Source organism: Melanerpes formicivorus, unplaced genomic scaffold (genome assembly GCF_026170545.1).
Source record: "Melanerpes formicivorus ecotype bairdi unplaced genomic scaffold, bMelFor1.0.p_v2 SCAF_29, whole genome shotgun sequence".
Classification (NCBI taxonomy): Eukaryota; Metazoa; Chordata; class Aves; order Piciformes; family Picidae; genus Melanerpes; species Melanerpes formicivorus.
The window spans coordinates 4,583,448-4,609,332 of record NW_027142381.1 but is presented as its reverse complement, the minus strand read 5'-3'; the positions used below and the strand labels follow the sequence as shown (position 1 = coordinate 4,609,332).

The 25,885-nt window shown below is 53.8% G+C and overlaps 3 protein-coding genes and 2 non-coding genes across 8 annotated transcripts in view; 1 reads left to right on the top strand and 4 right to left on the bottom strand.

Moving 5' to 3' along the window:
• Positions 1-16,835, bottom strand: part of SMG6 (SMG6 nonsense mediated mRNA decay factor) — a 118,303-nt gene extending 101,468 nt beyond the window's left edge. Inside the window, 8 exon segments of the mRNA XM_068154602.1 lie at positions 6,706-6,918; positions 7,526-7,636; positions 8,846-8,924; positions 10,128-10,234; positions 10,953-11,063; positions 11,722-11,914; positions 13,957-15,718; positions 16,730-16,835. Coding sequence (XP_068010703.1) covers positions 6,706-6,918; positions 7,526-7,636; positions 8,846-8,924; positions 10,128-10,234; positions 10,953-11,063; positions 11,722-11,914; positions 13,957-15,718; positions 16,730-16,823 — 2,670 coding nt within the window. The 5' untranslated portion in view covers positions 16,824-16,835.
• A 91-nt stretch (positions 16,836-16,926) lies between these two features.
• SRR (serine racemase) lies at positions 16,927-19,428 on the top strand. 4 transcript variants are annotated; one of them, XM_068154599.1, is made up of 7 exons: positions 16,927-17,110; positions 17,217-17,352; positions 17,570-17,673; positions 17,747-17,866; positions 17,969-18,043; positions 18,245-18,454; positions 18,739-19,428. In XM_068154599.1, exons 1-7 carry the CDS (start codon positions 16,940-16,942, stop codon positions 18,934-18,936), a joined length of 1,014 nt encoding a protein of 337 aa, XP_068010700.1. In that variant the 5' UTR covers positions 16,927-16,939; the 3' UTR covers positions 18,937-19,428. The 4 variants fall into 4 exon arrangements, with proteins under 4 accessions (XP_068010700.1, XP_068010699.1, XP_068010701.1 ...); XM_068154598.1 differs by having other exon boundaries at positions 17,747-18,043; XM_068154600.1 differs by having other exon boundaries at positions 17,570-17,866; positions 18,351-18,454.
• TSR1 (TSR1 ribosome maturation factor) lies at positions 19,409-25,495 on the bottom strand. Its single transcript, XM_068154597.1, has 15 exons — positions 25,371-25,495; positions 25,190-25,293; positions 24,750-24,966; positions 24,538-24,672; positions 23,570-23,997; positions 23,136-23,295; positions 22,670-22,830; positions 22,185-22,387; positions 21,603-21,765; positions 21,283-21,393; positions 20,898-21,030; positions 20,411-20,527; positions 20,063-20,203; positions 19,863-19,937; positions 19,409-19,766 (listed from the first exon to the last, which is right to left on the bottom strand). The coding sequence occupies exons 1-15, from the start codon at positions 25,468-25,470 to the stop codon at positions 19,588-19,590; spliced, it is 2,427 nt and encodes an 808-aa protein (XP_068010698.1). The 5' UTR covers positions 25,471-25,495; the 3' UTR covers positions 19,409-19,587.
• LOC137449495 (small nucleolar RNA SNORD91 family) lies at positions 20,743-20,835 on the bottom strand. The gene has a single exon (XR_010989407.1). It is a non-coding gene; the product is annotated as a small nucleolar RNA SNORD91 family (small nucleolar RNA).
• LOC137449496 (small nucleolar RNA SNORD91 family) lies at positions 22,028-22,120 on the bottom strand. Its single transcript, XR_010989408.1, has one exon. It is a non-coding gene; the product is annotated as a small nucleolar RNA SNORD91 family (small nucleolar RNA).
• Positions 25,496-25,885: the final 390 nt, after the last annotated feature.

Sequence of the window (25,885 nt, the reverse complement as noted above, 5' to 3'; positions counted from 1 at the left end):
AGTGCGAGAAATGGCTTCAGCAGACAGCTCGTTTGTCTAGTGGTTTCCATTCCCTCCACACTCGGCACAGGCACAAAGTGCTGGGTGAAAAAAAGCCCTGAAAGTGTGAGAGGCAGCAACAGGCTTCCAGGGTATCTCTGCAGCCTTACCCTTCTGGGCAGCTGTGTCCCAGCAGTGGGGGAAAGAGGCACATCCGAGCTTTCAAGCTGCACATTAAAACCAGGGGCACAGCCTCAGCTGCCTGGACTTATTTTCCAATCAGAGGCTCCTAAGAAGGGACCATTCTGAGCATTTTTCCCACCTGACACCACAGAGGTAGCAAATGAGGGAGCTCTGTACTTCATCCAGCAGGAATTACTTGTAAGAGCTTGCATGGAAAAGATCAATCTTCCACTGTCCTGAGCAACACCACCCAGCCATGAAATGCTCCCACCAATCTGGCAGCAGACTCAGAGGCAGACATTCCAGAACCAACAAATTCCCCAAGCAGCCTCTTATCCCTGCATCTATCACAGAATCCCACATGGTGGGAGCTCCAGAGGACCTCTGGAGATCGTCTGCTCCAACATCCCTGCTAAAGCAGGGTCACACAGAGCAGGTTGCCCAGCATCACAATGTCCAGGCATTGGAATCACTCCACAGAAGGAGACTCCATAACCTCTCTGGGCAGCCTGCTCCAGGGCTCCATCAGCTTCCAGAGTAGAACTATATGGAAGCACAACCACCACACTGCAGCAATACATCATTTCTACCTCTGTCTGTCACTTATTTCTAATCATGTATGAGAGAAAAGACTTACAAGGTGAGAAAAGAGCTGAGAGTGAAGGGAGCTGCTCTCAGCAAACAGGGGTGCCTCTGTGGTGTGCCTGCAGAAGCAAAGCTGGGCCACACTGACAGACACCCAGGTCACACCACAACAGACTCTTAACAAACCAGACACTCCTAGGGACCACAGGTAGTGATACCAAGGCAACCCTGACTCTGAATACAGGCCACTGTCACTCCCCTGTGTGACTGGTCCAAGCAAAGGGCAGACTGCTGGAGTAAACTGGTCAAGAACACCCACTCCCCCCACCCCCAAAACTGCTACCAGCTTAAACAGGAGGTTTTATCCCACCACACCCTAGAAGCACCCTTCTCCAGATGCAGAACCCAAGAGACAGCTCCTCCAGATGAATAAATGCAGCAGCTGAAATCAGCCAGGAGCAGCAGACAGCCCAAGCAACTGCTGCCCAAGAGGAACAAGCACACAGAGCAGAAACAACAAACACTGCCATGGAAAAACGGATGTGAAACGTGCAGGAACTGCCTAGGACAGGGACCCTGCTCACTAAGGACACATGGCCTCTGCTGAGGCAGTGACTTGGACAGCACTGAGGGTTCCACAATGTCCTAAATGCACACAATGTTGCAGAGGTGAGGAAGACTCCTAGAGGACTTTATAGCTGCTTTCCAGTACCTGAAGGGATCCTACAGGAAGGCTGGAGAGGGACTGTTCACAAGGGTGTCTAGAGACAGGACAAAAGGGAATGGTTTTAAGCTGAGGGAGAGTAGGCTTAGACTGGATCTTAGGAAGAAGTTCTTCAGTACAAGGGTGGTGAGATTTTGGAATAGGCTGCTTAGAGAGGTTGTGGATGCCTCCTCCCTGGGGATGTTTAAAGCCAGGTTGGATGAGGCCCTGAGCAACCAAGTCTAGCTGAGAGGTGTCCCTGCCCTTGGCAGGGAGGCTTGAGTAAATGATGTCTGAGGTTGGAGTAGATGATCACGAAAGTCCCTTCCAACCTAAGCCATTCTGTGATTCTAAGAAGGCAAAATCAGAAATTAAACTGAGCAGGCAAGAACAAAGCAAGCTGTGAAGCTAGCCCCAACCAGGCACTGCTGGGTAAGTTCCCACTCAGCTGAATCCTGACCTAGAGCAAAACAAGCGGGACAGCTCTCACGTCCTCTGCTGCTTTGAGAAGACAGTGCCCTCACCCAGCTGCAGAGGGCCACTTCCCTGTGTACCTGGCACTCTAGGACTCAGGAGAGGAAGGATGAAAGGGTCCAAAAGAGACCAGCACTACTCATGTGAAGGAAAATCCAATCACCCAAAGATGAGCACAGCTTACAACTTCAACATCACTGCTCCATCTCCTGGTACTCACACCCGTGCCTGGCAGAGTGCCACCTGTATGCACAACAAGCTTCCAGGATGAGTGCAGTAGGTAACAGAGAAACACAAAAGCAAGAACCCCTCTACATGCAGCCCACTGAGAAAACTCTGATTTATTGTTTGTTTTTTAGCAGACCTCCTTTTGGTATTAACTCCTCCCTGCTGGAAACCCTGATGCACAGTCCATACTCCCTGCTGATGAGAAGAAAGCCTGTGTGGGCTTTAACACGGGGGTTAAAACATGCTCTGAACTTCAGAGTTAATGATTCCACCACAAGTTTTCTGTCCCTGCAGTGGGATTGCTGCTCCACAGGCACCCAGCACCAGGCAAATGCAACACCTCTGTTCCAAACCAGCAGGCTGGGGGGAAACGGGAAGGTTCCTGCAGCTGATGCGCAGCAAATCTTGCCTCTGGCCTCAGCTTTCCTAAGAGCTTTTTGGGTGGCCCTAGCAAACTTTTGATGGCTCTACAAGACTGACCTCTCACAAAGAGGCTAGGAGATTTAATTCTTTAATGATGCTGAAGTATTCAGACATCTGGAGACAAGAATTATTCAATTACTGCCTTGCCAAGGGAAAACCTCTCTTCCCTAATCTTAGCTGCAGCTAAGGAGTAATCTTTATTGGTGCATGCACGCTGCTTGGTAATGCAAGGAAGTGCCTACTGCAGAGCCCAGGCAGCAGGCAGTAGTGACTGTGGGAACCTTAACTCAGCATTTCCTGACAGCAGTGATTAAAATCTCAAAGTCAGTGTAATATTAACACTTTCTCAGGAGACTGACAGCACATTTGCCCCATTTAACTTTACTAATTCACAGTTTGCAGAGTGAGCTGCAGACGGTACTATCAGATTTAAGATCAATACTGACCCACTGCAAAGGAAACCAGTGGCAGGGAAGAAATGCCAGAGACTCAGCTCCTCAGCTCACTTTTCCCCTATCCAGCTGTTCTAAGAAAGCAGCAGAGCTGCTCAATGGCTCAACCTCTTTTTTTTTCCCCTTAGTATGACCTGTGTGGCAGTTTAAGCTGGATCTCTCTGGCCTCAAACCAGCACAACCTGACACTGACAGGTAAGCAGAGCACTGCATCAGCCTGGACTTTCCTGTCACTGCACTCCTAGGAACATGCAACATACAAGAGACCACAGAGAACAGAATGAAACCCCCAAAGCCTGCAGGCATAACGAACAAAACCCAAGCACAAAACAGCCAGGCTGCAACCCAAGCACTTCTTCAACTCGCTTTGAAACTGTCCTACGCCCCTGTGCCACCAGGGCCAAATCCAGTTACTAAGGACAGGGCCAAATTGAGGTGTATGGTCCTTGGTGTGGGCATATGGCATCTTCCTAGAAAAGATAACACAGCAAAGTGTGAAAGAAGCATCTATGCCAAGCCTCTGCCTAAGCACAGAGCCAAGGCACACAGCCAGCTCTGCACGGTGCCTTGCCTTCTCACAGCAGCGGCTGCAGTGTGAGCTGCCCTTCTGCAGAGCTGCCCATCATGCCTTGCTAGTGCCTTGGCTCCTCACCCTGAACTAAAGCAAATGATATCTGTGTCTTTGTCCGGGGCTGCATAAGGAGAAATGAAGTCAGCACTGAGGAGAGATGCACAAGCATGTGCTGAGCAGACCCTGCGTGCTGCTGGGGACAGCAGTGGGGCCGGGGAGGGCTCAGCATCTCCCTGCCAAGTGTGCCACGTCACACAGGACTGGCACTTCACCACCTGCACGGTGGAGAACATGATTATCCAGGGCAGGAAACAGCCCAAATCAATTTCTTGTCACCTGTGACACAGCCAGCACCCCCATACTTAAAACATTGTCACCTTTGCCTTGGGCTGGGTTTGAAGCAACAGCCTCCATCTGAAGGGTGCAAGGAGCCTCTCCCCACACTTCTGCCCAGTACATGTCCAGAGCTGTGAGGGTGTAAAATTGCACCAGATCTGTCTCTGCTTCTGGAAGATGAATGCTTTTCCATTCTACCTTGTAAAATTCCCTTCTCTGGCCCAGAAACAGCTGCCATAAGGACTGATCCCTGAGGAGCTACCTGCAGTGCACAGCTGTCAGTAGGAACAAAAGAGCACAGCTTGCCTCAGCCTTTTCAAGGGCTAAAGCTGGCAAGGAAGGGACCAAGGAGGCAATGACACATTTAGACTCATTTCCCCCAAAATGACACAAAGTCCTGGCACACATCCCCTGGGAGAAGAGCTGTTCCCTTCCGCCCGGCTGGGGATGTGGGGCAGAGGTGCTGCCAGGGTGAGATGCTCCCGGGGCAGGAAGGGCTCTTCCGAGGCCAAACAGCGCCACACAGTGGCACCAGCCGGGCAGCTCCGCGGCTTCCCGGGGAGGGAGCTCCTGCAGCCAGGAACAGGCTAAGAGGCTGTAGATTCAAGGAGCAAAGAGCTGAGAGCTTCCTGAAGAGCTCCTGTCTTTACCCAGTCCACAGCCTGAGAGCTTTGGCAGTGACAGAGAGACCGATTTAAGGTTTCCTTTTCACCCGGTTACTTTCAACCCAGATCAGCTCAGTGATATGGCCACAGCCAAGCCCCATGAGCAGTTCTGCCCACACAAGTGGAGTGCTGCACCACAGCAGGCACAGGAAGCCTGACTAGAACCATCTTGGCTGCCAAAACCGGCAGTGCCCACACCCGGGCCCTGCCTTTTCACCATTCAGGGGTGTTTAGAAGAGTGTGGCCAGCAGCTTGAGGGAGGTTCTCCTTCCACTCTGCTCTGCCCTGGTGAGGTCACACCTGGAGTACTGTGCCCAGGTCTGGGCTCCCCAGGTCAAGAGAGGCAGGGAACTACTGGAGAGTCCAGGGAAGGGATACAAAGATGAGGAGGCTGGAGCATCTCTGACATGGAAGGGCTGAGAGACCTGGATCTGCTTAGCCTGGAGAAGACTGTGAGAGGATCTTCTCACTGCTGACCAATATCTAAAGGGAAGGAGTCAAGAGGATGGGGCCAGATTCTTTTCAGTGGTGCCCAGCAACAGGACAAAGGGCAACAGTCACAAACTGTAACACAGGAAGTTCCACCTAAACATAAGAAAAAACCCTTTCCTGTGAGGATGCCAGAGCACTGGATCAGGCTGTCCAGAGAGGCTGCAGAATCTCCTTGTCTGGAGATTCAAAACCCACCTGGACATTGCAATCTTGGGCAACCTGCTCTGGGTGACCCTGTTGTAGCAGGGAGGTTGGACTGGATGAACTCCAGAGACCCCTCCCAACCTTCATCATTTTGGGATTACATTGCTGATCATGAGGCCTCTCCATGATCAGAGAGTTCATGCTCTCAGTGAGACAGGATTTCAAACAGATGAAGAAATCAAGACTAATGGCAGTAATCAGACACAATCTGTGCAACCTGCACTTCAGAGATCACAGCCCCCACGGAGCAGACCAAGGACAAGCTCCAGCAAGTGCTACACTAATAAACAAGAGGTAGCTGCCCCCCACTTTGCCAGCCACTAGGGTGCCTCACATGGGAGTGCTGGAAGAGACACCCATAGTGCCTCAAAAACACTCACAGCATCTTATGTCAAATCATCTTCATCAGTGATTTATGGAGTGCCTAAAGCTTGGCACATTCTATTCCATGATGCTGAGGAAGCAAAGGTCTCCAGAAGAGAAGCTGAAGAGAGGGAGAGGGAAAACAACCAAGGGCAGTAATGCCTTAAAAATGCTGCAGCTGTGTGCCAGAGCTTATCTTTCAGAGCTCCAAGACTTCACCCCAGTTCCACCCAGCTGAAGTCACAAAGTAGTTCTAAAAGTGCAGTCATATGACAAGCTCTGGGCCCTGCACAATGTGGAGAAGGTCTTCCCAGTTCTGCTAAACTCACATCCCTAACAGCCATTTTAGGACAGGCAGCCCAGAGCTCCCTGGCAAGTTCTCCTGCAAGCCTGATGTGCCAAAGCAGTGTAAGGATTCCTGGAGGATGAGCTCCCAACCACCACTGCCTGTGTCTGCATTCCTGTGCCTGACAAAGAGGGTTCACCCAGGCTCCTCTCACAAGGCTTTGGTCTGTCCATTTGTCAGCCTTTGTTCTGGCCTTGCCCAGCAAAGCCCCAGCCTGGCCTCTCAGCAGAACACTGCAAACTCCACACCTACACTGGAAATTAAAACCACAGTTTTCACATTCCCAGTGCAAACCCATCATCTGGCACTGGGACAAGTGATCCACTTCCAGCACAAGTTTCAGAGCTTGCAGGGTCGCTGTCAAACCCTGGTCCTCAGCTTCTGACCTCATTTCCCACCGGCAACCTCACCCAAGTTAGGGCCCACAGCAGAGGCATTTTACAGCATCTTCTCTTTGTGCCTCTCCTATTCCACAGCAGCCACGCCAGCACAGCCTGCCAAGAAATGGATGGTAACAACATGCCTTAATCATGAGAGGCACGAGGTCACCAGCTCCTCAGCCTGACCCAGGCACAGCTCCCATAGGGGAAGCCAAAACACTGGAAAATTTAGCAACAGGAAAGCAAAACAGATCCAGTGTCCTTCTGCTGCATTCCAAACACATGACACCGAAGCCAACTGCTGCCTCCTGCAGTACTCACGTCGCTGGGGCTGAGGTTCCCAAGGCTGTTGTCCTGCTCAGAGTCCCTGCCGGACTCGTGGCCCTGGGAGGAGCGGGGGTGGGAGGGATGGATCCAGATCTCCAGCCGTGTGGCATCATCTCCAACCTGTCGCAGTGTGGACTTCTTGCCCTTCCCCCGGCGGCTGGGGCTCAGGTCCAGCACCTGATGCTTCCTCTGCTCCAACTGCTCGGCCTGGGCAGACAGGACAGACTCAGAGCACCCAGGGAAAGGGGCAACGTTTCCCTCACACAGAGAAATTAGCCCTTCCCTCTGCTTCAGCACCACCATCACGCACTGACAGGTCCAGAATTTGGCTTCTGACACTGCAGGGCAGTGCAGCTGAGGTTTTCAACTGCCCCAGGACAAGAAAAGCTGTGTCCAGTCTTGGGAGTGTGTAACCTCTGGGGCACAAAGGGACTGCAGCCTCTCTTGCCCACACCCATAGGTGTGGGACACCTCTGGGATGAGGTAATGACCACATACTGTACACCAAGAGCATGCTGCAAACCACAACACCCTACAGACCTTGCTGAACTTGGCTGGTTTACAGTTTGCTACTCAGAAGCAAGAGATTCAGCTGCCCAAACAACCCCAAAAGCAGTCTGAGCAGAGGCAGAAAGGACATCATCCTTCTGAAGGCTGCTTCTCTCTGACACCAAACATGGACTTTCTTAGTGGGTAAGTGGCAACCCCAAGCCCAAAAGCCACCACCCCCCCTCCTCTCTGGAGCACAGCTCTCCAGCTCAGGACAGTCAGCACAGGCAGCTGCAGCATCCCACAGCCCAGCTCCAGGACTCACCTTGCGTTTGGTCTCTTCGAAGAGGCTCATGAGGCTCTCCTTGGCTGTGAGGATGGGGTTGCTAGCAGCCAGGCTGCGCATGTAATAGTAGACAGCATCCAGCTTTCTCCTCTGCAAGAACAGCCAGACTCAGAGCTGCCACTCATCTGGAGCATCCAGAGACCAGCTCCCAAACCCTTCACCTTCCCTGTCCCTCAGCACACATGCCTTCTCCCTCAGTACTGCCTGGGACAGATATGCCAACAAATGCTGTGGCAAGTAGGACCTTGAACTCTCCATCCACATTCACAGCTACCTACAAGCACCAGCACAAAGCACAAGCTCTTTGCCAGGGTTAGGGAGTGCAGGTGACACCACAGCCTGAGGAGTTGCCTACTCTATCCCCAAGGCTCCTACAGAAGCCACAAAGCCAGTTGCTCACACAAAACAGTCTCTCACTAGACATCATGGTAAAGGAAGAAGGTAAAAACACTGAATTCCTGGCAGCTCAGGAAATGCTCTGTTCAGCTTTACTGTGAATATGGAAACAACTCCACAGGAGTCTTGCAAGGAGCAGAGAACCAGGAAAACTGGCAGGATGCTCCCTCCCTTCAGCCTGCTCCTGGGCTCACCTCCTCATGCTCACTCCCTAAATCTTTATGCTACCAACACACAGCCATTTGGGCTTTTGCCCACCTGCTGCTGGCCTCACAAACCACTACAGAGGGTGGGACACTTTGTTGCTCCAAACCCCACATCAGGCATCAGGAAGGTGATTCCCAGCCATGAAATGCCTTGCTGAACCCTCTAGCTCTGCTTTAAACCAGCATCTTTCAGTGTTGTCCCAGCCTGATGCTTCCACCAGCTGGTGCTGCATCTTCCTTGCAATAAGTTCTCCTGCATGGCTGCAGCAAGCAGCAAAACTGAAACCCAAGAAAGCTGTGTGTGGATGTTGCTTAGACCAGTTCCCACAGGTGCAGTGAAGACATGGCCAACAGAAACAGCATCCTCCTCACAACAGCATGGCCTTCAGCACAAAATTCTCATGCAAAACTTTCAACCCAACCCACTTTTAAAACATTTGCACTCTCCCTATCCCACAGAACAGTCCCCAAAGCACTGACAGCCTGAGGGAGCAGCGTGGATCTAAGACACTGCCTGAAGCCACAGCAGCTGCAATGCACACAGCACATCCTGCCATCAGCTTTTTCTTCTTGAAGAGAGAAACACACAACATAAAACCATCTGGAAGCACTGCCCTATACAAAGCCTTTCTCCACCAGATGGAATCTCACAGCCATCCCAGACACTCGCTACATCCTTGCAGCAGGAGTATCTCACCGTGTAGATGGCCAGAAGCGCCAGCTGGTTGTATGGGCGGCCGTTTTTGGGAGCAATCTGCTGAGCCTTCAGGTACCAGCTGAGGAAGGACCAGAGAGAAAGGGTTACTGAAAAGACACCAGGTTCCCTTCCTCACTGTTAAGGGCACAGAATTCCCCTCCCAGCACTGGCAGCCCTGCAGGGAACAGGCCCTTTGCACAAGTGCCCTCTGCCTGCAAGAGCGAGGACAGGCAGCATGCCTGGAGAGGCAGCTGGGGCACAGGGCAGGAGAGAGGGGCAGAAGGAAATCTTCAGTTGGCCTGAAGATGAGCATTTAGCCAGACCCAGCAAGAGCTGTCCCACAGACAGCCTCAAGGACAGTGAAGAGGCTCATCAGAGAATGTTTCTCTCTCAGTCCCCTTTTTAGCTCCATGGCAGTGAGGACCAAACCTTTCACGTTCCTTAGCTCCTTCCCCAAGATATTTTCAAGATACTTAATCCCAGAAGAAGAGACATTTGGTCAGTGGCAGTCCACACATCCCTCTATTTTCCTATCTTCCCTCAACTGTATTATCCACTCTTCAGCTTCTATCATGCCACACAGACCCACTGACACTCTTCAGACACACCATGAACCCACTACCTTCCCCCCCAGCCTCCCTGAGACATCAGCATACTCCACAATATCTGCAGACCTCCAAATCAGCAGCTTGCCCTGTCCCATTCTCCAAAGATATTAGGGCTCCATTCCCTATGGTGGACTCACTTGTGTCCCCACTGCTCTGCTGCAGAGGAAAAAAAGCCCAGAAGATCAGCAACCCAAGAATGACAGGAAGGAACAAGTGCCAGTAACACCTGCTGCAGTCAGGACATATGAGCACATATAGGAACCTCTGGAACAAGTGCCAGTAACTCCTGCTGCAGTCAGGGCATATGAGCACATATAGGAACCTCTGGAACAAGTGCCAGTAACTCCTGCTGCAGTCAGGGAATATGGGCACATACAGGAACCCCTCCTAGCTGAAAAGCTACCAGAAAACACAACAGCCATTCTGCCAGCACCAACAGCATAAACCCCTCCTGCTGCAGGATCAGCACATGAGAACTTCCACAGGACATGGCTGGATCTGCCGGCTTCCCCTCTGGGACAGCAGAACAGCCTAAGCTACATCTTTCAGCTTCCCAGGACTGCAACACAACAAAGAGGTGTGGAAAGCCTTTTTTTCAAGCCAGAGGCAAGTTCTAGCATGAGCTTGCAGAGAGAGGAAGAGCTGCAGGCAGCAGCAGCCAAGGGAGGAGATACCTGCGAGCCTTGCCGTAGTTGGCAGTGTCGTTCGCCTGCTCTCGGTACCGGCAAATGTCCCCCTGGCAGATCATGCACCGCTGAGCGCTGATCAGGGCATACTTCACCTGCAAAGAAGCAAGCAGGACATTATGTGGCACCTGTGCAGCTCTGGCTCACCTGCAGACCCACAGAGCACACATGGAACGCAGAGCTGAGAGGAGGTGGCCGACACACCAAACATCTCGAGGAAGGGCGGCAGAATGAAGCGAGAAGGCTCCATGGCACTGGGTCGGCATTTGGAAGGGCAAGCCAAGCCCCTAAATACCTCCTCTCTCACAAAAAACAGTCCCATCTGTCTCCAGAAGAGAGTTGCTCACTCCATGACCAATTTGGTGACAGCTGTTAGACAAACACGTCCCTGGGAATGGAGCTGGACTGAAATATCCTTTCCCAGCTGCCCCTCACACCTGCACTCACAGCTCAGGGCAATGGGCTGTCATGTGTCAGGGACACAGCACAACTGTTAGCTTTCCTCCTTCGTTACTCTGGATTCCACAGAGAGATATAAGAGATGAGCAACAGCTAAGGCGAAGCCAGGATACCTTTGGACACTTCTTTCCCTTTGTTACCCCTGGTCACAAAGCTGGTACAGAAAAATTCCTTTTTGCAAAGGAAGCTAAGAAATGTTAATGTAGCAGAGTTGGCTCAGCAAGTTCTCTAGCAGCTGAGAAAGGTTCCCTGCAAACATACTGACATCTGTTCAGAGTGCAGCTGCCTGCCTCCTGGCAAGGGCAGCACACTGAGGTCAGCAGATGAGGGGTCTCCAGGAGAAACCCAACCTACCATTTTCCTCAGAGGCTGACTGCGGATAACCATCCCATCCATATAGTCCTCCAGCTTGAACTGGTATGACAGCTGCAGCTTCTGGAGCAGGCCATCAAAAAAAGAGGAGCCCTGCAAAAAACACACACAGCTGGATGTTAGAATCTTCTAATGATGAGCACAGAATCACCACCCCACCCCTGCCACACAGAAGAAAGAAGGCCTCTCCTCCCTTTCTCTTCAGAAAGCAATGAGGAGGTCACAGGGTCTCCAGCCTCAGAGAGACAGACAAAAAAAATCAAGACTAACCTGATCTAGTGTTTGAGGAGTCCCACTTTGAGCAGGAGGTTAGACTAAAGCCCTCTACCCACCCCCTTCCCACTAATGTAATTCTATTAAAATCATCCCCTCAGCTGTCAGTCTGCCTTCTGCAAAGAGTAAATGGAGCTGCACACTGCACACTTCAATGCAATGGAAGGTGGCACAAACTTGTTTCTGTTTATTTTCACTTCAGGGTATTCATTTCATTTTAGCTTAAATCAGTTCCTCATTAACATTAAAACAAACAAACAAAGACCAAACCTGGTTTAAATCACACCAAATGCCCCCCTGGCCTTACACCTGCCACACCACGCCATGATCGCTCTGAGCATCCTCTTTGCACAGGGATGGCCTTAGGCACACAGAGATGCAAACAGGACCACGAAGGCTTTTTGCCCAGTCACACCATCCCATTCTGAACACCAACCCAAAGGTTTAGCAGAGCCTGGAGACATTTCTCTCCTCTCACCTCATCTAGAAGCTGGAGCAGCTTGTTGCGGATTTCGTGGGCGTCTTCTCCCTGCGGGTCCTTGAGGAGCTGCCGGAATTTCTCAATCACCTGGTAAAAGGCATTTTTCCACAGCAGCTGGTCCACATTCTGGGTGTCAGAGAACTCAATGTCCATCAGGATGCACCTTTCATACAGCTGCAGCATCTCCACCCTACAGAGAAACACAACCAAGGGTCAACAGAAACCACCTCCTGCCCAGCCCGAACTGGAGCTGTTGCAGAACGTGCTGAGCCACCTGCTGCTTCTCAACCAGCAAGCACCAGGTAGGAGCAGCTCAGCCACCCTGCACACCATGGCAAATTGGTGCTTCCATGTGTCCCAGAGGGAGATGGGAGCTGCTGCAATCAAACACCCTTCCTGCTCCAAGAGGGCAAACCTGAAAGGACCTTCTCTTCTACATCTGCATCAGAACAGATCAGGGCCTGGCAGAGAGTAAGGAGCTTTACTGTGATTCTACCACTGGAAACAGTGAGGCACAAGTGTCTCCTGACCCCAGCACAGAGAAAGGGTTCACTGCCAAGCTCTGCTGCTTCTAAGCTCAGAGTCTAGCTACCCTGGGCCAGGAACAAACACACAAAGGACCACAGACCAAGAGAGATCTTGCCATTAAGGTGATCCCCACCTCCTTCCCATCCAACCGAAACACACCACAGAAAACAGAGACTTTGCTTCCTCAGACATGAGCAAGAGCTGAGGACATCATACCTGAAGGAGACTAAATCTGAGTCCCAGAAATCATATTCATCTCACCAGCTACCTACAGCCTTGCCTGGGCATTGGAGAAGATTTCCTCTCCTAATTTAATAAAATAGTTTCAGGCTAGAAAACAGCTCCACAACACTTGGGGCAAGTTCACAGCAAAGAGGATCCTCAGCTGTTACTGCCTTGGCAGCCTCATCCCTTTGCAGGCTTTCAGCCCTACAGAAAGCAGCAGAGCAGCATGGATGGTAAAGCCCAGAGCAAGGCCAGATGGTAATGCCTGGAAGAGCCTAACAGAACAAAAGAAGGATGGTGATGGGTTCCTGTGCAAAGCACAGAGTGTGGTTCTGCTGCGCCACTCCACACAGTCCCAAACCCAACACACAGACACTTGGACAGCACAGACACTAACCATAAGAATCAGATGTTGCTACACTTGCATCCAATAGCCTGAACACAGCTCTGCAGACAGGCTGGCAGCAGGCACAGACAGGAGACACCAAGAAAGAGGGACCCTGCTGGCAGGGACTGAGATAACCACATCTACACTCCCAGGGCAGGGTGGGCTTCACATGGTACACAGCAGCACTGTGCAGTGATTCCTCCCCTACAGACAACAGCAGCTCTTGGTGACCTTGACACCTTGAGGGAGACCTGAAACCCCCAGTGCTGCTTCAAGCACAGACACATCCCACCCTGTGGTCTACCATACAAGTCCCCAAGTCCCAGAACAAGCCCTGAAATGAAGACACCTACTGGATTTGCTGCCAGTCAGCTCTGAAGTCTCTAGAGAAGCCCCAGAGACACAAAGGTCACAAGTAAATTTGAAAGATAGCATGTTAAAATTTGCTGCAGCCATGTCAGCTGCCTTCTAGAGCAGCACTATCATTTCTCTCTCAGCAGCTGGTGTCACCAGACTACTCCCACTGGACTGTCATTTGTCACAGCATTGAGCAGTGTCAAGAACAAAGCTACCCAGTGCTTGAAAGGTGCTGTCACAGCATCAGGAACCCACGCAATGCTTCACAAGCACAAGCTGACAGTTGCCACCCCTGGAGCCCACAATGTAAATCAGACAGCAGATAAGCAAGGACAAGTAAGAAAGCAGAAGTCCACCAGCAAACACTGAAAGCACAGGAACCGAGGTCAGCTCCAGCAGAAGCAAGAATGTAAGAGCCACAGTAAGTGCTTGCCCTGCTCCTTCACATCCCTGTGACATGGGCAAGGCATTCCACAACCACAAGAAGCCACAACTTAGCTCCCAGCCCAGACAAATTATCTTTGTCGTGTGCCAGTGGTGTGTGGGCGTTGGAAGGAAACTGGATAAACAGATGCAGCACATCAGAACCTAGCAAGCCACTGCCCCATCTCCCAGACCAAGGCACTGACATCTCCAGTGCAGCAGAGCAGCACAGCACACCATCCTCTGCATCCTCTGGTACTTCACCCTAGGAACAACCCAGCCACATCCCCCCTCTACAGCACAGCACAAACCTCAGCTGGGTCATCTTCTCCAGCCCCTCTGGGCTGATTCGGTCTCTGGAAAGCAAATTGCTGAGCTGCTGCTCCTGGTTCCCAGCCTCACGGAGGAGTTTGCTGAGCTCCTGCTGCTGCATGTTCCGCATCTGCTGCTCCATCTCAGGGCTCAGGGGAGTTGGGGGCAGTGGGCCACACATGTACTGCCCCACCTGGCTGGGGTACCCAGGGTAATAGGCTCCTGGGTACACACCATTGCTTGGACCCATAGGATACTGCAGGGAGTACCCTCCATAAGGATACTGAGGGCCTTGGCCAGCAGCCCGGGGGTAATAGTAGGGGTTGTCAGAGTTCTGGAATTTATAGTAGGATGTTTGGGCCTGGCGGGCTTCCCCCCACGAGGTGGGGCTCACTTCATCATCTGTGTCCAGGAAGTGAAGCTGAGGGGTCTGGCTCTTCAGGGCGGGTTTTTGGTCCGGGTTGTTTGGGTCCCACAGTCTGCGAGCAGCACCGCCTCGGCCCCTGCTCCTGGGGCCTTTGCTGCCAGCCCCGCCGAGCAGGAGCCTGGGCCCAGGGTGAGTGGGTTCGGCGGAGCCGGCAGTGCTGGCAGAGAGGTCTGTGTTGGCAGGCAGGAACAGAATCCCACGGCCCCTCCCGTGGGGCTCTCTGCTCTGAGAAGCCTCTGAGTCATTGCCACTAGTAAACGCCTTCAGGGGCTTTTTTTTATCTGTCTCTGCCAGACTGATGTCCCTGCTCATAGTCCTGCTGTCAAACGTGACTCGGAAGGGTCCCTTGGCTTCCCTGCCGTTGCTGCTCCACTCGCTCTCACTCCTAGAAGCTCGACTCAGCTCTGACCGCTTCTTCTTGTCTGCGTTCCTGCTGGAGCCGTACGGCACCGTCTCATCGATCCTGTCGTCGTCCAGGGAGTCAGTGGAGGATGCAGAGAGCTGCTTCCTGGGGCGCAGCCTTTCCCTGGCACGCTCCTGCCGCCTCTCCACGCCGTCCCTGAGCGGGGCTCCATCCACGCTGTTGTTGCTCCCAGCTGAGCTGGTGCTGCAGGTGCGGTACCGGCTGCGCCGCTTGTCGGAGCGGGAGTAGCGCTTGGTAGGGCCCAGCTTGCCCTGCATCACCTCGCTGCTTGTTCTCCTTACCCTGTCACTTCGCTCTACTTGCCTTCCTTTTTCTCCCCTGGAGGCTTTCAGTCCCTCCCCTGCCTGGCTCCCCTCTCTATCCTCCTTGCCTGATTTGGCTCTCCTGTTATTGTCTTTTCCACTACCTTTCTCAGCCTCTTCATCTCTCTCAACTTTCAGCTGCTCCATCTTACTGGTGACGTCCTCAGTAGCTGCCCGTAGGGAGGGTTCTTTAGCAGCTGAGTACAGGCGTTTCCCAGGCTGGTAGATCTGCTGGTCTGGCTTCTTGGTTCTCCTGGTGGGTTTGGGACACCATTCATCCAGAGCAGGCTGCTTGGACAAATTCTCCTGGCTCTGAAGATCGCCTTTAGCCTCCATCTCTTCTTCATTTTCTTGTGAAGGACCATTCTGCTTGGGGCCATCACCTCTGCCAAAGTCCTCCATGACTGGAGCCTCTCCTCCCAAAGAGCCCTTGTCACTGGCGCTCTCCTCATTGCCCTCTTCAGTTCTGCTCCTCTCCTTTTCCAAGGCCTCATGCTTTGGTGGCAGAGGTTTGCTCCTCAGCCGGGAGAGGCCAGGCTTGTAAATCTCCAGGTCTGGGCGCCTGTTGTCTTTGCGATGCCTTGGCTCCTTCGCTTCCTTCACGTTTTCTGCTGAGAAACAGAAGAATATTACTCCCTCCACAAACCAAACAGGGACAGAGAAGTATCACAACAAGTATTCAAGGAGAAATACTAAGTAAAGGCAAAGAACCTACCGCCCTCAGAGAAGGTCCAAGAACAAACCTATGTCAGGTTTTACAGATGACCAGAGTAAGAACAGAAAATGATCAAGCACAACCCAGCTGACCAGATCCTTGGTCTAAAGCATGCCTAAAACACATCCAAACCAGGTTTTGCCTCAAAGCATCCACAAGCTGAGAAAGAGCTAAGGCCCAATGCAAGACTTGAGCACACACAGCAAGAGCTGGGTACAAAGTTTCAGAGTTGCAGGTTTCTGCAGCAGTTGTCTGCCTGCTGTTGGTGCAGGAGCCACCATCGCCAGCAGACTCCCTGCTCTACCAACAGGTGATTTTGAGTCAAAGATACATTCTCCCCTTTGCTACCAACCCGGCAGCGTCTCCCTCCTCCTCTCTGTAACGGAATTTTCACAACACTCGTTAAAGAACACAGCCTAAACGACCCATAATTAAACGTTTTACCAAAGCCAGGCTGCTACACGCTGCGTTTCCTCAACTTTTCCCAACCGCCCGTGACTTCCACTAATCCCTATCACCGAACTTCTGTCACGCAGAAGCCACCGTTACCAGAGGCTCCGGCCTAGAGACGGCAGAGAGCGCCCGGGGGTGGGCTAGGACCGACCTGACCCCGGGATAACGCATCGCCGGGGGCCGTTGCTCGCCGGGGGCGCCCCGCAGCCTTCCAGCGGCCCTTGTTCTCTATACCTCGGCCTTTGTTCTTACCACAACGACAACCGCGTCTGGGGCGACGCGGGCCCAGCGGCTCTGTCCCAGCCCCTACACTAACCCCAGCCCGAGCCGGGCGCTGCGGCCGAGGGGCCCAGCCCGCCCCCAGGCAGGTGCCTCCAACAGGAGCAGAAAGGCCCAAAGCAGCGTCTCCCAGCTCCCACCACCACTCTACTGGTCCCTGCTGCCCCCTTACCTCGTCCACCGCCAGCTGCGGCGCGGGCCTGAGCCGCCACCATGTCCCGCAGCTCAGCAGCCGAAACGCGAACGCGCTCCAGCCCCTCCGCCATCTTCCCTCCACCGGGAGGGGGCGGGCCGGGCCGACGGCGGCCGCGCGGGGCCAAACTGCTGCTGCACGCAAGCGCGTTCTCGCTACGACCGTGAAAGCCTGGGAACGCCGAGCAAGATGGCAGCGGATTGCTCCCGCCCGGCGCTAGCCGATGTCCGGGCGGCGGAGAGGCGGCTGCACGGCCGGCTGCACCGCACGCCGGTGCTCACCTGCGGGGGCCTGGACCGGCTGGCCGGGCGGCGGCTGCTGTTCAAGTGCGAGCTCTTCCAGAGGACCGGCTCCTTCAAGGTGCGCGGGGGCGGCGGCGGCCCGGCCAGCCGCGGGGCAGGAGCCCCGCATGCCGGCTCCTGGGGGTGCCGCACGCACCACCGAGGGGACTGCTCTCTCCTTCCAGATCCGGGGGGCCCTAAACGCTGTCAGGAGTCTCGTTGAGGAAAGCGAGCGTGCTGGAGGGGGCCTGCCTCGGGCCGTGGTGACGCACAGCAGTGGTAATCACGGGCAGGCACTGGCCTGTGCTGCCCAGGCTGAAGGTAACGCCACAGCCCAACCTTCGGCCCCAGCTCAGGGGCAGCCGAGCTAGGGGCGAATACAGAGCTGCTTCCTAGGCAGAGGCAGCTCTAGGCACCCCTGGAGATAAGCAAAGATGTCATTCTAGTGCCACAGGCAAGGTATGGCCTGCTCCTGCAGCACTAACCAGCCACTTGGGGCTTTTGGCTGTTGGATTTGCCTCCTCTTTTCATCACACAGGGATTCCTGCCTACATTGTGGTGCCCCGCACAGCCCCACACTGCAAGCAAGCTGCCATCCGCACCTACGGTGCCACACTGGTGCCATGTGAGCCCAGTGATGAGGTAAGGCACAGGAGAGACCAGCCAGGAACAGCCCCCAGCCATACTGAGGCAAGCATCTGCCCTTTCCTCTTAGTCCAGGGCCGAGACAGCATCTCGTGTAGTCCAGGAGACAGGAGGAGTGATGGTACACCCCAACCAGGAGCCAGCAGTGATTGCAGGGCAAGGCACAATCGCCCTGGAGGTGCTGGAACAGGTGAGAGAAATCCAGCCTAGGGCTCTGCTCCTTGTAGGCAAGGACATAGCAAAAAGGGGCAGCCGAGGTGCCAAGGAGCACTCATGCTTCCTTTCTGCACAGGTGCCCAAGGTAAATGCAGTGGTGGCTCCTGTTGGAGGTGGAGGAATGATTGCAGGAATAGCAATTGCCATCAAGGTAGGCAGGAGCTCAGCTGGGAAGCAGTGGGTGCACTGGCCCATGGGAAGGGCAAGGGTCCCAAGACAAGCAACAGGTTTTCTCTTTAGAAATGGAGAAAAGGGTGCCTGGGGTCTGCAGGGCCTGCTTGGCCCCCTGCACATTCAGCAACAGTGGGCAGGCATATGCTAGTTTCAACTGAGCAGCTTCTGCTCTCCCCAGGCTCTGAGACCAGATGTGAAAGTGTTTGCTGCTGAGCCATGCAACGCAGATGACTGTTACCAGTCCAAGTTAAGAGGGGAACTGACCCCCAACCTTCACCCACCAGAGACCATTGCAGATGCAGTCAAAACCAGCATTGGACCAAACACGTGGCCCATCATCAGGGATTTGGTTGATGATGTCCTGACAGTCTCAGAAGAAGAAATCAAGGTAAACGCTTCTGGCTCCCTTCTCACAGTAGCTGCCAGCAGGCAGCTGCCTCTCTCCATGTTCTCCCCACCCCTCTCACCCCTCCCTTCTCCCAGGGCAGCACAAGGCCCTGCACACCACCACAGCTGTGCAACACCCACACTCCTTCCAGCTGGAAGGGGCTGGTGGAAGCTCTGCTCTTCCTTCCCAGAGGGGTGCAGCTATGTACACACACAGTGCCCTCCACAGCCCTGGAGCAGCCTCTGCTTGCTGCTGGGATGACAGCTGCTGCTCTGTCCCCACAGCAAGCCACACGGCTGGTGTGGGAAAGGATGAAGCTGCTGATTGAGCCAACAGCAGGCGTGGGAGTGGCGGCTGTGCTCTCCAAGCAGTTCCAAGCAGTCCCCCAGGACGTGGAGAACGTTTGCATTGTGCTCTGTGGAGGAAATGTGGACCTGAGCTCCCTGACCTGGCTCACAGCGCTCCCTGGGAAAGCAGAATGAGCCTGGAGCTGTCTCTCAAGCAACAGAAACCTCAGTTTGTACCATCTGGTGTGTGCACTACTAAAAACAAATGAACAGTCCTAAACAATTGCAAGTTTTCATGGAGGCAGAAGGGAAGCTGGTGCGCTACAGCACAGAGGTGCTTGGTTCCACAGGAAAAGTTTGCTACTGGGGGGGCCTGGAAAAAAAGCACAGTAGCCTGTTGTGTTCCCCCTTGCTAGCTGCCCTGCTCTAAGCCAGGCCTCCAGAGAGCTGCATTCAGTAGCTCTGTGTAGCTGCTGCTTCACATTTGTCAGTGTCACAGTAACTTTTAGTAACTCCTGTCCCTGATACAGCAAAATCCCCACACACAGCTGAGGAGGGGCATGATGGAAAGACAGCAGCCCCAGTGGGCTCCACCAATCAAGGGGTGCACACAGCCTCCCCCTTTGGCCCCCACAGCTGCTACCACCACGACACAAGCACCAGGATGTTTTTGAAAACATTTTCCATTGAAATAAATAGCTGTAGCTGGTACCTGAGCAGCAGCTGGTGAGACAGCCACCCCTGTACAGACCCCAGCGGTAGTATGTCCCAGACATTAAGTGTTGTCCTTGCTGAGAACAGCATCCAGGGAGCCAAGGCACAAACTGCATTAGCCATGCTGGAGAGTTAATCCATTTCCACCTCCTGCACTGGCAGTGCACTCTCACTCCTCACCCAGGGCACAGGCTCAGGAACATGGGGGTCGTAAGTCCATTTAGGAAAGACGCGCTTGTAGAGGTTCAGCAGCACCGTGTCCTGGGACTTCAGCTGCCCGTCAAAGTGACACTTCATGTGACCGTGGGTACCTAGGCAGAGGGCAGAAGGGGCTGTTAGTTGTCTCTCCTGCCCAGAAGGACCACATCCTGCCCAGCATCACAGAGATTAACACAAATCAAACTCACCTAAGGGCTCTTTGATGTGTCCTCTGCGGCCCCACTTTGTCCTCAGCTCCACCGGCTTAAACCACATCACATCATCTGGAGATCAGAACAGAACAGGCAGTCATGAAGCTCACCTTGCTGCACCAACACGACTGCTCCCACAGGGGCAGGAATTCTGTTTCCACACCCCCCTCTTCCCAGCACACAGAGAGGAGCTGTACCTCTGTTGAAGAACATGTATCGCACCACGGCCGTCTTGGTGAAGATCTTGAAAGGGTGGCCGCTGAGCACCAGCCGCTTGATGACGATCCTGTCCGGGTCCACGGAAAGCAGAGAGCCCGTGGCAATGAGGTCATGCATTCCTGCAAGGCAGAGGCACTAGGGCACCACAGCAGGTTCCTCCATCACCTCCTTCCCCCATCACAACCCAAATGTAGTCAGGCCCAGAGCAACTCCACAGTGAGGGCAGACAAAGGTGCCAGTGACAACAAGGACGAAAATGCGTTAATATTCTCAAGCAGCACGAAGGGGACACTTTTTCAACACCTACTCAGCATTTACTAACTTACCATTGCCTCTCTGTTTAAAAAGCAGCACTGAGGCAGGAGGGAAGGTGATGGGAGCATAAACAGTCACCACCACGGCAGCATCCGGGCGCAGGAAACGCTCCAGCTTGTGCTTATCAGCTAGGACAGAACAGGAATGATGCAAGTTCAGGCCAACAGCAGTTCTCAGAGCTCTGGGAAGCCCTACTGGGCTGGTTCTTCCCTGGCAAGCAGGCTCTGTGCTTTAGGAAACAGGTGACAAACACCCTTCCTCTGCTGGCACAGAGGATCTGGGAACAAAGGTGACTCTCTGACCATCTCGGCCCAGGCCCTTCCACTCCTCACTATTCAGTGCCTCCCCTGGAAGCCTCAGAGCCTAGAATTGATTCTTCAGAAGAGTCCTTCAGCCAGGTTCAGACACCACGGCTAAGACATCACAGGCTTCCGGCCCTAGAAACCCCAGCCCCACCTCCTGGCATAGCCAAGCCCACCCCACTGGTGCCTCACAAACCTGAGGTGTGCTGGGAGAACAGGGGGGATGCCCGGAAGCGCCTGAAGCCACAGTGAAAGATCAGCTCCTCCTTGGCCCTCACCGGCTCACAGTTGCTTGGGTGCCGATGCACCAGGAAATTCAGCACTGACATCTGCAAGAGAGGAATGTCCTTGGCAATGGCTTCCCAACAGCCTGCTGCTCACCAGACACCTCAGCCTGAACACCCCTGACAGCTTCAACCTGCTTCGAGCACCCCTGACAGCTTCAAACCTGCTTTGAGCAATATGGGGAGATTTCAGCTCAAGCCAGCTGCAGCCAGCAGCTCTCCCAACCCATGCAGCCCAAGAGAATCAGACAAGGAGCTGCACATCTACAAGATCTTAGCAAGGCCACACTTAGTCACCTTTTGTTCATGGGGAAGCAGCGAGAACAGGACTAGAGGCTTTCCTTCTTTGAAACTCTCCATCACTGAGACAGGGACATTGCAGACATGAACTGTAACATACCAGCCAACCTGCCAAGAGGATTGGTTGTGAATACTTCTCTCAACACAAAATGGTCAGGGTTAGACAGGGAACTGAGGAGAACAGTGTCATCTGAACTCATGGTTTCACACTAAGAACCAGCTGGCGGCAAGATCCACCCAGCCACCTCCCACATCTTTCCTATGAGGAGCAAGGGAACACAGTAGGGGAAGAGATCAGCAAGAGGAAAGGGAGTTACCGAGGCTCCTTCAGTCTCCTCTTTCTCTATTTGCCGGAAGAGGTTCTTTCTGGTTCGGGCAAAGTCCTGGAACTGGAAAATCCTGGCATAATCCCTTGGGAGATTCTCTTTGGGATCCCATGGAGAAGTCCGGAAGCTCTTCAGCCCCCTGTACTTCTGGAACCTAGAGAACGGGTAAGAGAAATGACAAATGGCTTCACCAGTTGAGGGAGTTGTCAGCACCTTCTGTGCTCCACAGGGATTCACACCTTCAGAGAGAGCAAAGCAAACATTAGTTCTCAGGAAAGATCTTACTGTAGCCAAGACCCCAGACAACCTGCCCTTACATCAGGGCTCTCCCATCCTCCTCCCTCTCCCTGGCGAGGGCCCAGCTTTCCCCAGCACAGGGAGCTGCCCAAACCCACCCACTGCTCCCAGCTAGTGCTGTCCCTGGAAGCCTCAGAGCCTAGAAGGGAGTCTTCAGAAGAGTCCTTCAGCCAGGTTCAGACACCACGGCTAAGACATCACAGGCTTCCTGTCTCATCAGATCAGACAGAAAGGTGCCCTCCAGCTCCTCTCCCCGCAGGGTATCCTGCTTCTTACCGGACTCTGGCAGGTACGTCCCGTGGTGTGTCCACCTCATCTGGAAACATTTCATCCATTCTCTCCTGTTTGTATCTCTCCAGCATCTGTTCATCTTCCTCCACCTTCTCATCATACCGGTCATCCCGCAAGCTCTCAGGAATGGTCATAGTTTCGCAGTCCTCCTCTGCAGGTTCCCCTTCCTCCTCACTGCTTTCTCCTTCCTGACACACAGGACAGATCAGAGCTCTGTTATGTCCCTGCACCACTGCAAACCCCATGTGCACAGTGTCAATTGTGAGCCAAGCTGCACCACAGTCCCTCATTTCAGCACCTAACAGGCCAAAGAAGCAACATGATACATGGGAGAGATTTAACAGTGGAAACCCAGGTGAGTCCTGGCTCAGTGTTGTGCTTTTGCACAGAGCAAGCCAGAAGGACAGGATTGTCCTAGACTACACAATAATGCCCTGGGGATCAGCTGCAGAATCAGCTCTTGGAGATACCTGGGAAACTGCCTCTTCCATCATATCATCATCTTCATCATCATAATCATCATCATCATCTTTCTCACTGCCTTCTTCTCCATCATCCACAATCCAGGCAGCCTGGTACTTGGATGTGCCTTTTGGGACCTTCACCACCCTCCTGTTTGTCTTCAGAGAATCTGTAGGATTCCCAACAATGGTTAATACAGGAATAATTCTCCACTTCAGCAACAATGAAACCAGGACTGCAGCATCACCTCTAGGCCAGAATTGCTGTTTCCCAGCACAGAATCTGCCAGGGCAGCTAAAATGTAACTCTGTTATTGCCCAGCAAAGCATGCAGCCTGGTATTCAGGTGATGGGAGTAGGAATGGAAGCCCTGGGCTCCCAACCAGCATGTTTATCCACAGCCATCCTAGTGAGGATTTCTAACAACCCCCTTAATGGGGACAAGGGAAAGGTACAGAATCATTGCTGCTCTCACCCTCTGCTTCTTGCAGTTCTTCTTCAGTAGGCCATGTCTGCTCCCCTTCCATAGGATCAGGAACCACTTCTGACTGCAGAGACTCCTGCTTCTTTGGATCTGCCTTCATCAGGACCTTAGTATCTTGCTCCATCTCATCAGTGCCATTTGCAGAGTCATCCTGAAGGTCAAGAGCAGAGTTCCCAGGTGTGAGCACACCTAACTCAAGCTAGCCATTAGCCTAAAGCAAAACTCCCTTCTGCATCACATTCATTACATCCACTAACTGCTGTGGGCAAAGAACCTCAGCTCAGTGGCAGAACTCAAGCCTACTGGGTTAGATACAACTTCCTTTGCCCACCCCTTAACTACATCCATCAAGAAAACACAACTGAGTGTAAGTTTCAAAACATTGTGTTCTAATGGGCCAGGCAAAGCCCTGACCTCCCACACACCTGTATCTCCATGGGCTCACTCTTCTTCTGTCCTTTAACCACTCGAGGGTTCAAAGAGAGAGGGTCAGGAGGAGCATCCACCTGGCTCATTTGGAAGTCTCCATGTCCCACAATGTGCACCAGGCTGTTCACACTGAGGGTCTGTCCCCGGACAAAGCCAGACACCTTCAAGGTCCCAACCAGGTCACTCTCCTGGCCAGGCACAAACTCAGCAGCGTAGGCGAGCAGGTGAGCCCTCCTGTCCCGGAAAGCCAGGTGCCGCTGCTTCTGGGTGGCCAGGTGCCTCAGCAGCAGCGAGGACTCCTGCTCAGTGTTCAGGGGGAACAGCTTGGCCTCGGGGAATCGCTTCTCGATGGCTTTGGCAAGTTTCTTCCTGGCGTCTATCCGCTTCTTAGGTGGCAAGTCATTGCCTCCTGGGACAGCAAGAGCTGCCAAGCAGGGCACAGAGCAGAGTTCCAGATCACATCAGAAACCTCCTCACATTCCTTTTACCAAGCATTGGTAAACACTCAGATACCAGCAACCCAAACAAGCAGGATCACACCACAAGGCACAGAGGCAGTTTCACACACTGACAATAATATTTGAGAGAGGAAATCTCTTTTCAGAGATAAGATCCTGAAACTAAACAAGACCCTGGAGATAAATGCACAAGAACTGAACTCAGCATGGCAGCATCTAAATCCTTTCTCTCTGCTCTTCCAGGGAACTGTGACAATACTGACACCACCATGAACTCAAAGGCCTAGGCCTAAACCTAAACCACCCCATTCATCTTCAGCACTCCCCTCACCAGAGCAGTAACACGACAATGCAGCACGAGAATGGTATTCACCCAACTGATCTATACTCAAGAGTGATAAAACATTTGTGATTGCTTATTAACATATGGAGATTCTAATTATTCCCATTAGCACCTCCTTGACCTACAGCCCACTAGAAGTCCTTAACGCTTCTCATTTGCTCACCGTAAGTGGGGAGGCCCTGTGCAAAGAGGCAGGAGAGACAGTAATCCCCAGCACTGTCCCAGCCATCTGTAGGATCCAGGATAAACAGGAGGGAGTCGGCAACCTTTGCAAGGTCTAAGACAGCGTGAAGGTCCCCTGCAGGCGAAAAACCTCCATTACTGGCGCTTCTAGGGGCACAGGAGCTAAGAACCACATCAACATCGTTTCCGCACCTGCCTGTGCTGTCACAAAGCGCCAGCGCTGCTTCAGGCGGGGGCAGAGGAGTGCAAAGTCACCGGCTTTCCCCTCAGCCACAGGGACAACTGCTGAGTCCTGACTCTGCAGCAAGTGGAGGGTGTCGTGGGCTGCAGCCCTGATGTGCAGTGGCACCAGAACCACGAGGTGCGGTGGGCCATCTCTGCTGCCCAAACTCCGCTTCTCTGCCAGCACCTGTGGACGCAACTGCAGAGCATGAACCGCCGCCGCAGACCAGTTCCTATCCTACCCTACTAGCTCATGATCTCCCAAAAGAGACTCAAACCGGCTCAGTCCCCACAGAAACACAGATCAGGACCCCCACCAGCCCCATTCCCGCTCCCTACTTCCCTCTTGCAAAGACCCGAACCAACCCTTTTCCTGCTCCCCCCACAACCGGTTGCCCCGTGGTCCTTACCGCCTCCTTGCGCTGTCGGCGAAGCTGCAGCGCCTGGTGCCGCCGGTCCACCCTGCTGAGGTCGCGGAGCCGCCGGCGAGGCTGGGCCTTGACGGAGACGCGGCCTGCGGTAAGAGAAGGGTCAGGCTGGCAGCGGCAAGCAGGGCTGGCGGAGAACCCGGACGGGCCGGCCCCACCTCACCTCCAGCGCGGCGATGCGAGGCCCCGCTGTGCTTTCCGCCCTTGTGCGCTTTGTTCTGCTGCTTCAGCGGCCCGGGCCGGTGGGCGCCCGCCGCCACCATGCTGCCTCCTACACGCGGCCTGCTCCGCGCTTCCGCTCGCGCCACTTCCGGCGCAGCGGGGCACGCCGGGAGCGCGCGGCGCCACGCTGCGCACGCGCCGAGGTGGCTGCGCGAGGCCGGGGGTGACGGAGTCCCTCGGGTCTGGCCGCGGGGGGAGGGCAGCAGAGCCCCGCAGCGCGGCCAGGGCAGGGAGCGAGGGAGGGAGGGAGGGAGGCTGGTGGCCGTCAGCGCCGCGGCGGCGGGGGAATGAGAGGCAGGAGCGACACGCGTTCCTTCAGTGCTTTATTGATTAGTCCTTTGTACAGGTATTTACACACGAGAGGAATGCGGCTCTGGAAACACGGCTGTGGGAAGAAACAGATGAGGAAGAGTCCTCCCCCAGCCCCAGGGTCCTCAGAATGGCACTTATGCCCCG

Excerpts from the sequence above, each read along its gene's own strand:
- SRR (XM_068154598.1), top strand. The coding sequence starts at position 16,940 with ATGGCAGCGGATTGCTCCCGCCCGGCGCTAGCCGATGTCCGGGCGGCG. Across the intron at positions 17,353-17,569 it reads CTGTGCTGCCCAGGCTGAAG|GGATTCCTGCCTACATTGTG; the intron begins GTAACGCCACAG and ends TTCATCACACAG. Across the intron at positions 18,455-18,738 it reads TCTCAGAAGAAGAAATCAAG|CAAGCCACACGGCTGGTGTG; the intron begins GTAAACGCTTCT and ends CTGTCCCCACAG.
- TSR1 (XM_068154597.1), bottom strand. The coding sequence starts at position 25,470 with ATGGTGGCGGCGGGCGCCCACCGGCCCGGGCCGCTGAAGCAGCAGAAC. Across the intron at positions 21,766-22,184 it reads GACGTACCTGCCAGAGTCCG|GTTCCAGAAGTACAGGGGGC; the intron begins GTAAGAAGCAGG and ends CCCGTTCTCTAG. Across the intron at positions 21,031-21,282 it reads TGCTTCCCCATGAACAAAAG|ATGTCAGTGCTGAATTTCCT; the intron begins GTGACTAAGTGT and ends CCTCTCTTGCAG.